Source organism: Acanthisitta chloris, unplaced genomic scaffold, assembly GCF_000695815.1.
Source record: "Acanthisitta chloris isolate BGI_N310 unplaced genomic scaffold, ASM69581v1 scaffold44057, whole genome shotgun sequence".
In the NCBI taxonomy this organism is placed as follows: Eukaryota; Metazoa; Chordata; class Aves; order Passeriformes; family Acanthisittidae; genus Acanthisitta; species Acanthisitta chloris.
In genome coordinates, this window is record NW_008681791.1 from 31,552 (window position 1) to 43,741 (window position 12,190).

The window sequence follows — 12,190 nt, forward strand, 5'->3', positions numbered from 1 at the left end:
CCTGAGTCCCGACTTCTTCGCAGTGTTCCTCATTTTAGTGCTGATAAGCTGCTATTTTTGTCTTTCAGGATATTCTGTAGTCTAAACAGTGTCTAATGACATTTGGAGATTATTAAGCTCCAATAAATAGCAATACCAGCCAAGAGTACTTTCCTCCTGGCTGGAAACCCTCTTTTGTGTCACTCATTCCCCCCTTCTCAGCTCCTCCACAAACCAAGAGATTCATCCAGTCCATATCACCTCCACTAATATTTTTTCTCCAATTCCTTGATTTTCTTCACAAGCTGCACCAAAGCCAGCTGGAGCTCCAGGAGGTGCGACTGTCCTACCGGCAGCTGCAGGGGAAGGTAGAAGAGCTCAGTGAGGAGAGAAGTCTCCAAAACCTCAACACAACCAGCACGTCCCTGCTGTCTGAGATAGAGCAGAGCATGGAGGCAGAGGAGCTGGAACAAGAACGAGAACAGGTATTTGCCCTCCAGCTCCTGGGAAAGCCCATGGACCTCTGTGACCAGCCCCAGGGGAAAAGGAAGTTCAATGCATTTGATCTGGATTTGGAGCTGAACCAAGGGCCAGAAAGTTGGGGTTGGAGCCTCAGCACTGGTATCAACATATGAAAGTAAACCTTTGCATCCATTTCAAAATTGACATAGCAAGCTAGACAAATATTTGTAAGAGTTGTCAGTCATGTGCTTCATCACAGGAGTATGTCCATGGCCTTGATGTCCCAGGTTAATATCAGGCTCTCTCGTTCCAGCTGAGGCTGCAGCTCTGGGAAGCTTATTGCCAAGTGCGATATCTCTGCTCCCATCTCAGAGGAAACGACAGTGCAGACTCAGCAGTCTCTACAGACTCCTCCATGGATGAGTCTTCAGAAACCTCATCAGCCAAAGACGTCCCAGCCGGGAGCCTACGGGCAGCTCTCAGTGAGCTGAAAAGACTGATACAAAATGTGCTGGATGGGGCAGACTCCACGGTAAGTTGGTGGCACAGAGAGGCCTTGGCTTGTGCACGTCCCCTTGCCCAGGTGACGGAGCTTGCTGCAGGTTCTGCTGGATCTTGAAGACCCCAGTCTCCAAGACAACCTCTGTGGCTCACAGAGATGGGCTGTCACAGACCAGTGCCTGCTCTCCATGTGTTTCAAATGGTCAGCCAAGAGCCAAGCACGTGGGGTTTCAGCCTACAGTGATCAGACCACCAAAAGTTTCAAGCTCATGCAATAAGTCATTGCTCGTGCTCATGCAGCCGTCGTTGGTCTGGGAGTCATTCTGGAAAATTAATAAAAGTAGGCTTACTTTGGGATTTGCAGTAAGTTAGAGTTTCAAAGTGGAAATATTGCAGATTGCCTTATACATTACAGTTCAGTTATTTCTCTTAGGATTTTCCTAACCTTGCTTTATTAGCAAAAGTATCACAAAAACATCATAACTCTTAGGTGGGTATGTTCTACCCCTGCAAATTATCACTGGGTACAAATGTATTGGCAAGAGCTGTCAGACTCAAATCCATGACAGGTGGAGCGGTTTGCTGGCACAAGATGATGTCTATGGGATATGGTTCCCAGGCTGCTAGGCAGGAGGGGATGGCATGGAGGGACCACTCAGCATCCACAGGAGTGCAGAATTACAAGCAAACACCTTACTTTTTGTAGTGGCTCAAATGAGGCCTGTTCCCATCCACCACAACCTGGTTGCATTGCCAGTATGGCTTACTTGAGATGCCATGATGAGGAACACAGTGCAGACCCTGCAGCTGCAGACCTGCATGGGAGTACTCACCCTCCTCATTTAAGTACCTGTGACAGCTGCTAAGAAGGCTGAGTGCAGAGCTGAAGTTGTATTTGTTAAATAAAAAATAGAGTCCTACAACGGGTCCACAAACACAGAGACTGTAGCCATATGTTATCAAATGGTCAGTAGGTCTCTGTAAATTTGGTTTGTGCTAAAGTGACTACATGTCTGTATGCTCTTTGTTTCATGTGTAGAAGCACTACCCTTGGCTAAGAACATTTCCACTGTGGAGGTATATGGGAACAAAAGTGAAACTCTACCAAAGTCACATTCACTTTCTTCTTCCTTGTTTAGTACCTCCATCCCACACCAGTATCAAATTAATGCAATTGCCTATTTTAAAGTGAAGTCTGAGCAAGAGATTTCTCTCCCGCTCTCAGAGCTCTCGGCGAAGCGACGACGACACCTTAGAGGAACAGATCAGGAGAACAAGTGAGGATTCGCGAGCCCTGAGGGAGTTAATGGAGGGAGAACGGGGGAAACTGAGGCAGAGTTTGGAGGAGCTGCAGCGACTGCACAGCCAGGTTAGCAACTCCCACACTTTACATGTGGTCTTGTAACACCAGTGTTCATCCTCCAAGATATGCCTTCCATCAAAGAGATCAACATGATAAATAACCCAGGAGGATTTAGGCCAAAATCAGTTACAGTTGGATGAGGGAGACTTAGTTAAACCCAGTTCAGAGGGTTTAAGCTTTTAGGATGTGAGTTTTTGCCAAGTTGTCTGAGGCCCATCCCAGATATCATCTCAAGCAGCCAAACTTCCTTTAAGTCTTTCACTCAGTCTGCTTTTCAGCCAATTTGTGTTGCTTAAGTTCTTCTCAGCAGAAGACCCCAAAGTACAAGGCTGCTTGGTATTGGGGTACTGGAAACCCGTAGATATCCAGTCTGACCCCAATTGCTTGTACTAAGCCCTTGTAAAGGGTGTTTGCACCCATTGGATGGATGTCACAGTACTGGTCTGCTGTGAAGGGAGCAAGGTTTGACCCCTTCCCCATCAGTATTACAAAACCCTCAGAAATGCATATCCAGAGAACCATAATCTTGGCTAATCTGGCACCAGGTAGCACCCCAAGGTCAACAGGGACTGGCTAAAGCTAAGTCAATCTCAGCAGCAATAAATGATCCAGCCCTGAAACCAACTTCACACCCAAAGCACAGAATCCCACTGCATCTGCACTGAATGTAGCATTGTCTGGGTCTGAGGTCCAGTGCCAAGAGCAGCAAATGGGGACAGGCACCCAAGGAGATGCTCTACAATCCTGCCTCTATGGGACAAGACTTCAAATGCTGGAGGAGATCTGGAGCTTGCAGCAGGGGCAGCCTTTAGTGCAGCTGTTTGTGCAGCCTGCTTGTCTGGATGCAGCACCTCCTCACACATGAGGCCTTGACAGGACACCAGGAGGGAGCAGCACTTAGTTGTTCTTTGCTTTGACTAATTTCCCCGAACTCCCCAGCCAGGAAGGACCGGAAGACCCACCCTGCATCATAAGTCTGGAGCTCTCTCTGCTTTTAGGGGTTCCTGACTACAAGAGCTCTGAATATTTAGTTAGCAAAGGGAAGACTGCAGTTCTGCTTTGTTCTCACACCTCTGTGTTACATGAAGAAAGATGGGGCAAATGCAGCAGACATTGCTGTCAGTGTAACACTCCAGCCTCTCACAGCAGGTGCATATCTCCTGCAGCTCTTGCCTGTAACCCAGCCTCACACTTGCTCCAGGTTAATAATTATTCTCACCTCTCATTGAAGTGTGCTAAGGAAAATCAATGCACATGGAAATCTGGTCCACCCAGGGGAGCAGTGCTTTGCTGCCTCTACATCCCTCTGAACTGTCATTGGTATTGATAAAACCAAAGGGGAACTTCTCCTAAAAGGCTTTTGGGACCTCCTAGTACCATACACATTCATTGCTCTTGCCTGAGAGCAAGATGAGCAGGTGGAGACAGGAGGTACACCCACTTGTCTACACTGGAAAGCAATTTCCTCCCTCTGTGGCACCCCATTCTTATCTGAATTACAGACAAAACCATTTAAATCCCCCAACACCACTTTTTGAGCCCCTTGATCCACTGTCCCATGGGATTTCTGCAGAAGTGCTTAGCACCCTTCACATCTCCCCACCACTGCTTGTCCATCACTGCTGTGAGGTGCACCCTGTGTGGGGCTGTGGGAGGGCACAGCTTGGGCAAGGCTCCCCAATTCCCTGGCAGCCCTGGCACACACCAGGGCGTCTCTGCACACAGACAGGGTGTGTTTGCACCCTCCTCCCCCCAGCCCAGCCGTGCCGTGCTAACGGCAGATCCTCCCACGCCATGGATGTGATGAGCCCTTTTTGACTGTCTGCCCTCTATTTAAAGATTTCTTTGAAGATTCAAGCACTACTGAGCTGCATTTAGAGACAGGAGGTGGGTCAAACACTGGAAGGGTTTCCAGGTGGTGGAGTAGTGTAACAGAGCATGTGTGTGCCCTAGACAAAGAAATTAAACGTGTATGAAATATTGCAAAGCTGTGCTAATGCAATCCTTGCATTATTTCACACCCTATTAACTCACTCTGCACAGGACCAAAGCGATAGATCATTTTTCAGACTATTTAAGACTCCACACATATTTTAAAGTCTAATTAAAATTGTAAGATGTGCCAGTAACACCTTCCGTGGCGTGAAAGGGAATTTTCACATCCATTGTCTGCAGCTTCATACTACTTCAGGAGATGTAATGGCCCCTTCAAAAAATCTTATTTGCTGCTAAATTATGTTAGCAATAATTTAACCCTGGAAAGATCAGAATTGCAACAGACTCAGAGGATATGTGCACAAGACAAACTGCTTGTAGAGGGACAATATTTTAGTGCTAATACCATAGTGACAGCAAAGTCACAGTGTGGTCCTGGCCTACACAGCTTTCAGTGCTGTTGCTGCATGTTACAGGTGACCCATCTTGCTCAGACCAGCACATTTCATGGGGTACCAGCATCAATTTCATGTTGGTACCAGCACTAACAGCAGACGCAGCTCCTGCTACAAGCAGGGGAGCTCAGCCTTCAGGTTGGCCCATGTGGCTTTTTCCCCCCACACACATTCATGGTGAATTTGTCTGAGCAGCCCTGGGTTTCACACCCTCTCTCTGCCCACAGGTCACGCTGCTGAGTGTGGAAATGACGACACTAAAGGAGGAACGGGACCGGCTGCGAGGGGCTGCTGAAGACAAGGAGACAAGTGAACAGCTCCTGCAGGCCATCAGGGACCGGGATGAGGCCATTGCCAAGTAAGTGGCACAAATAGCCAAAGCCAGGGCTGGGTTAGCAGCTAGAGAGTGCCTTGGCAGGAGAGTCCTCTGGGGTGGGTTTCTCCTACCCTCTGCAAATTTCAATAGCTTTTACGAAGTGATGGAGGGAGTCTTCACTTTGCTGGCATTGGAAAATGCTGCCAGGAAGTTGGGAGCAGGGCAGGAGATGTCAATTTCTAGAGCTGCCCCATGGCATGATTGGGGGCATTTAGGAGGATGCTGTGTACCATATTTTTCCCATCCCTACTGCTGGCCTGAATCACAGCAAGGAGGAGAGGACTTCAGGGAACCAAATGGAAGCATTATTTACCCTATTTGTCTTACTTCTTTTGCTGTCTGGACACACAAATCTACTTTTCTACCCATACCTGTTACAGCCCTACTTGGGCTTATTCCCTAAACCATTTCACTGGTCATTCACTCTCCTTTCCTATTCCAGGGTCTTTCTTGCATCTCCAGTCTTGTAATTCTCTTTCTCCTCTCAGGAGTCTCCCACTGGTTTGGCCCCATCCTCCTTGCAGACCTGTGCAGTTCTGCTGCCCTGTATCCCATATTTCCCTACCCCAGCTCTGTCCTTGGGCTTGCCAAAATGCCCTGAACACTCTGCCCTGAGAAGGGCAGAAACATTCAACCCTCCATGCTCTAGCTATATAGGATACACCTGATAATCTCTTCAACAGGCAGATGGGCCAGGACACCACCAGTCCATTTTCTTAGGGAAACGCCTAATACTGAAGCCCTCGGCAAAAGGAGGAGCATAAGAGTGTTGCACCTCTGAGGATGCAGGAGCTAACTCAGCCTGCACAATCCCTTCGTTCCCAAATCATCCATGCTGCTCTTGCCTGGGTAGCTGGCTACCAAATTCCCATTGCTGTCCTCTGTAACACCTCCATCTGTTGGCAAAGATCAGGAGCATCCCAGCTGTCTGCCGGGCGCGGAGAGGTGGTCCTGACATTTCCAGTGCGTGTGGGTTGCTGGTTCTGCTGTGGCTATGGCAACACGCTGCGGCGCGATCAATCCCCGGTAATATCCAAGCAGCAACGGGAAGCTTTGCAACAAAAGGCTGTTTAAGGTGCCCAAACCACAGCCGGGAGGGAAAGGGTACAGCTTCTCCAGGCCGTTAATGACCCTGCAGGGACAAAGCACCAGTATTTACGGCTGAGTGTCCCGCAGCACAGGGAACGGGGAGTGTGCACGGGTGAGTGGCGGGTGATTAATGAGCACAAAGTGGCAGCAAGTGAAAGCAAACAAGAGCGTCTTGTTGCTGGAAATGAAAGCATCCCTCCCAGACCGAGTGGGCTGTTCCCAGGCAGTGAGCCACCTGGGAGGCTCGTGATGTGCTTCCCACCTCGCACCTCAGGGGTTAAGTCGATTTTGTTGAATCCCTCCCCCCAAAAAAATCCCTAACTCTGAACAGAAATAAAATCACTGCCCGAGGCAGACATCTGGCGTGGAAAATTTTTGCTTGAAGCTGGAGTTTGGCAACATGGGAAGCAATAGGAAAATAGGATCCTGTAATAGGAAGCGTAAAGCAACCAGTACCTGGAATATAAACACAAATTCCCAAGTTACTCTTCTGCAGGGGAGCACAAGGGAGCTATTAGGAGATGAGGAATTAGCTACAGTTAATAAGATGCAATTATTTCTCTTGAAAATGTTTGCAAGGAAAGATGGTTCCCAGCAAGTCATGTTATGGTTTCCCATCACACAGCACTTAATTGAAAACTTAAGCTTTGTGCTCACCTGTGTGCTCCCAGCATGGTGAGCAGCATTTCACAGCTTGGACAGCTTAGGAAATCATCAGAGAACCATAGAATTTAAGGGTTCGAATGAACCTTACAGATCATCTAGTCCCAACCCCCTGCCATGAGCAGGGACACCTCCTCACTAGATCAGGTTGCACAAGGCCTCATCCAGCCTGGCCTTGAACACCACCAGGGTCAGGGCAGCCACCACATCCCTGGGCAACCTGTGCCAGTGTCTTAAAGGACAGTTCCTTTCCACTGCCAGTAACAGCTGGAGCATCTCAGCCACTGAGCACTCAGGGTTCTTTGGGCAACCTTGTCAATGGCATCACACATGCTCAATGGCAACAAAATGCCTGGAAAGAAATGCATCAGTGGTGTTCCCAAGGGCTGGCATGGTCCCATTGAAACTGGGAGGTTTCCTTAGAGCATGACATTGAATCCAAGCAATTTTAAATTTGTTGTTCTTAAAAGGCTTATGCTGTGACAAACTTTCTTTCTTCATTTCTTCCTTCCTTCAGTCCAAGTCCCAGGTGAAAGCAGAGTTGTACTCTTTAAAGGTGTTTGTTTTGTACTGCAGCTTACTGACAAATGATCAGACACAGATTATTCCATTTTTTAGCACATACCATTTGTTTTCTATGCATTAGTAAAGAGAAGAAAAGGCAAAAAAAAATTTATATATAGATTCTACCTCGTTTTAGATCTCCATTTTAATGGCAGATCCTGCATGTTATCCAGGCACACTATTATCTTACCCAGCAGTATGTCTGACTTTCTTTTTGTGTTCTTTGTAGCATGCCCACCAGAAATCTGCTGATTTTATAGTAATGATGTCAACAGTTCTCTCCCACTCTTCAGGTGAATAGATTGTCCAGAATACAATGGAGATGAACAGCTTAGGATGAAGGGACCTGCCAATGAAAGAAATCGTTGACTTCTCCTCGAGGATATGTTTAACTCTTCCTATTAAGAAAAAAAAAAAAGAAAAGTCACATGCCTCAATTTGTCTTGTCCCCCCAGGAAGAACGCAGTGGAGGTGGAGCTGACCAAGTGCAAGATTGACATGATGTCCCTCAACAGCCAACTGCTGGATGCCATCCAGCAGAAGGTGAACCTCTCGCAGCAGCTGGAGGCCTGGCAGGTGAGCAGCCCCAGTCTCCACAGGACAGGGTGAGGGGGCACATGACACAGGAGGCACCTTTGGGGGACTGTCCCCCCTCCCTGTGGGTTTGCTGCATTCTCAGCCTGAGCATCCATAGATAGGTGTGTTTGGGTTTGGCTCTGCAGGAGCCAGCGATGCAGTGGGGCTCAGGGGGGTGAAACACAGCCCTCCCTGCTCCAAGCCTTTCAGTTGTGAGCTGTTAATTATACAGGAATATCCATTTACAACAGAGAAACAAAGCATATCTCTCAGATGCATGTGGCATGGGTAACATACACTTTGCAGAGTAACTTGCTGTGCCCTGGGAGGGAAGGTGTCCATGCAGAAGGTGTCCCTGGGCAGGTACAGGATGTGTGGGCACAGCATGTCTGTGCATTTCCATAACAGAGCAGAAAAGTGGGAGGCAGAGAGGTTGTGCTAATTGTTTTGATGAAAACAGTGCAGCTGTACTGGAACTCAGAAGATCCAGCAAGAAGGATAAACTAAAATCCCATCTCTCCACCAAGGTAAAACATCCAAACCCAGTGCAGTTCAGTGACTGCCCTGGAGATGCTCTGCTTGGGGTCAGTGGGGAGAACCCTTGTCAAGGCAGAGAGCCCTTGAGAGCAGACAAAAATCTGTCTCCTCCCAGAACCAGCACCAAGGGAGGGCTACTTTCACAGAAAACATGCAGAATCAAGAGAAAAGGTCTGGAACAGTCATAGTGATTTGTTGCAGACCATGCAAGACCCCAACTCTACTAACAACCAGCCTGACCGGTAGAAACCTTTCCCGTACAACCTCGCTCCTGTTTCAACTCCACTGTGTTTTCGTTTCTCTTTTTTTTTTTTTTCTTTTCTTTTCTTTCTCCTGCTTACAGTTTGCTTCCTCAGGGCTTTTTACTATCTGGCTCCTTTGGTTTCTGATCTAGTGGCCTTTCTCAGTTCCTGTACCAACAGCTTTAGTCGTACACCCCTCCTGCCTTTGAGGTGAGCTCCCCACCCCCTCGCCAAGCACCTGCCATCCCCTTGCCTGCTCCATCTGCTGCCACCATCACCCACATCCTTCTCTGCCCTCACCATCATGTGGCAAGAGGGGCCAGTGGGGGGTCTTCATCACCCACCAGTATTCTGCACACACAACCCCCATCCCAGCACCAGGCCAGGGCAGGAGGGAGAGCATCCTGCACCCCATGGTGAGGCTTTAGCAGCTCACCACAGGGAAAGTCAGGGTGAGGTGTACATATCATTAATACTCTGTGTAGTGGGCATTTCTGCCACCTGGAAAACTTCTTGAAATAACAGACTGGGATTTTACTTCTCAGCCTCATTATATAGTAAGCAGCATTCAGTGCTCTGCATAGAAGCTGTCTGTATCCAAGTTCAGCTTCAGTTTGGATGGGTGGTATAAAGTGAGACCTACTTAGTACACTCAGTTACACCCAACCTAGGGTTTAACAACAGGTCCAAATGCAGCAATACAGCAGCCCCAGACCTGCTCTCATCAGCTTTCTGAGATGAGGCTCAGGCTCACTGTCTCCAACATACTGACCTGTAGTGTTATTTACACAGCAGCAAAATAATTTCCAAGCAGCTAATGTCCCCAGAACAGCAGCTCAACCACAGAGGGACAAAACAAGTCAGGTGATTTATGTATTTTTGGGGACTATTTTGCAAAGGTGGATATTTCTGATAGAATAGGGGAAGAGTCTCTGCTTTAGCTGGGTGTAAGTGCAGACTTTAATCTGATAACGTTTTGCTCTTGCACACTTCTAGACTGCATTTTACCAAGGACCTTCTTTACAAGAATCTTGTAATCTTTACATGATTACAATGTTCTGTAAGCACATAACCATACAGGCTATAAAATGCACCACAAGCAAAATCCTGCCCTCCAAACCTAGCACAGCAGTTGCACCAGAATGGGTGTGCACCTCACTTCCATGGCAAATCAGACCCCTCTGGTCCCATCATATCTGACTGGGGGCAGGAGGGGCATTACTGGGCATAGGGAAGGAATAGGGAGCAGACTTGGGAGTGAAGAGAGCAGCTTCTCTGAAATGTGGCTTCAGTGCCAAAGTGACAGGGGCACTGTTAGGTTAGAAATGTTTCAGTGCCAGTGGAGAGCTGCAGCCTGTGTGGCCATAGCCACCACCCTCTGAGGTTGCCTTGGACAGCTCCAGCTCTTATCTTGTGCAAGGGAGTCCAGCTCCAGCTCTTAAAGAGGATACACACCATTTGCATCTCCTTCAGCCTCATCCCTTCTGCAAAGAGCAGAAACTTCTGCCCAGAACACACCAGTACCGTGTTATTCACCTTTATGGGACCACTTTACCCCTTGGGTCTCATACCACTGGTGTTTGTCCTCCCTCCATGTCCGTGGGCACTCTACCTCAGCCTTGATGCTACCCTGAAACTCCACAGCCAAGGACTGTACTCTCTGAGTCCCACATCCAACAGACAGGGACCCAAACAGTGCACTCTCAATAGTGCATACTGTATTTTTATACATATATATATACACTATTTTATACTTATATAGATAAATATATATATATATGAAAAAATCGTAGTCATCGCTTGTGATGTGGTTAACCAAGGACGCAGATCTGCCATGCAGGAGCCTGGGTACCTATTTAATTTTGTAGAAGAGGTGCCTTCAAATCCAAGTGCCATACATTTTCACATGGCAGCTTCACCTCTAGAAACCTGTTTTACCTTAATACTGATGTTTACCTTAACCTCTTCAACTGTCCCTCTGCCTTTCCTCTCTCCAGCCCTGCTCTAAAAAGACCCAAAGCTTCCCCAGTCTGTGTAGCTCTGCACCCTCCTTCTCCCCCAGGGAAAGTCCCAATACAGGTTCAGGTCATGGCTATGGATCCTTTTCCCTGCAGAAAATGCTGCAACATGAGATTAGCCATTGTTCAAGTTTCCAGTCCCAGGGGCTGATTTTATTCCACATACAGAGCATCTGAGGCACCTGTTGGGAAATGGCAGCAGCTTCCCTTCCATCTCAGTGCTGCCCTGACAGGTTGCCCTGCACAACGTGCTGAATGAACAACACTTCCACCACTAGAGCCCATCCAGAGTATCCTTGTTCTCACCACATAGTGTCCTCAGTCCTAATCAGTGAACAAACCACTGGAGAGCAGTGGATTTCTCCTGCGAGGCTAGTTTGTGTACACACATTTTCACTAAGCTACAGCTTAAATATGCAGTATAGGAGAAGCAATGGATCTGAAGGTTTAAAATCTGTCGAACTGATAGCCAGGTTTTCAAGGAACAGGTTATCACATCATTAGTGGCAACAGAGCCGAGTAATTATTTTGTGTAGAGCAATTTCACTGTGCTGCAAACATGGACAGAGCGTTTCTGGTACATCTAAAAAACCACAGTTCATGCTAAGCTGTCAGAGAGCTTTCATTGCTCTGCTGGCTCTGGGGGCAGGAGTGGGTCTAAGGGATGACCTCAGTTCTCTTTGGTAAGTCTGGTGCAAAGCCCCCGTGGGGTCTGGTGGGCCTATACCTGCCTCAGGTTCTTGGCACCTTCCCCGAAGAAGCCCCACTAACTGTGACTGTGCAGGCAGCTCTGCCATGCCTACCTGCCTGCTCCACTTGGAGACCACAGACCTGCTCAGCACAGACGTCCTTACTGCGTCTGGCATTTGCTTTCAGCTGCATTTGTTCTTTTTATTTATTTCTCCCCCCAAGGGGGCATCTGCAAGCTGCAGACAGCAGAGAAACAGAGTTTAGGAGTGTCACAGATTCCCAAGCAGGTGCAGTGCAAAACCACCTGAGCAATTTATCCCTCAGAATTGTGTGATTTATCTTCCCTGCTCCCTGAAAAGCCTCACAGCAGCAAGCATGGCTGAGCCTGCTGCCAGGTGGGGAGCCAGACCTGTCCCCACTCTTGTCATCCCTGCTCCATCTCATCACCGCACGTTTCATCCCCATTTCAGCCGTGTCCCGGTGCGAGCTCCTGTGGAGCATCAGCTGCCACTAACCCCTCTCCTCTCCCTCTGCTGCAGGATGACATGCACAGGGTCATTGACCAGCAGCTGATGGACAAACACCCGAAGGAATGGAGCCAGCTTGCTTATTCCTTCTCCAGTGGCTCCGGCGCCAAGCGGAGTGCCAGGCCCTCCCCTGCGTTCAGGCCGGAGCAGCAGGGGGACGAGCCCGTCGGGGCAGAAGGAAACCGTCTCTTTTCCTTTTTCAAGAAAAATTGA

The 12,190-nt window shown here is 48.3% G+C and overlaps 1 protein-coding gene across 1 annotated transcript in view; it reads left to right on the forward strand.

Moving 5' to 3' along the window:
- The window catches only part of CCDC64 (coiled-coil domain containing 64), a gene marked incomplete at its 5' end in the record, with an annotated part of 39,422 nt that extends 27,232 nt beyond the window's left edge, over positions 1 to 12,190 (forward strand). The window contains 6 exons of the mRNA XM_009078207.1: positions 285 to 464; positions 755 to 973; positions 2,168 to 2,311; positions 4,923 to 5,053; positions 7,843 to 7,963; positions 11,990 to 12,190. Coding sequence (XP_009076455.1) covers positions 285 to 464; positions 755 to 973; positions 2,168 to 2,311; positions 4,923 to 5,053; positions 7,843 to 7,963; positions 11,990 to 12,190 — 996 coding nt within the window. The remainder of the gene's footprint in view (positions 1 to 284; positions 465 to 754; positions 974 to 2,167; positions 2,312 to 4,922; positions 5,054 to 7,842; positions 7,964 to 11,989) is intronic.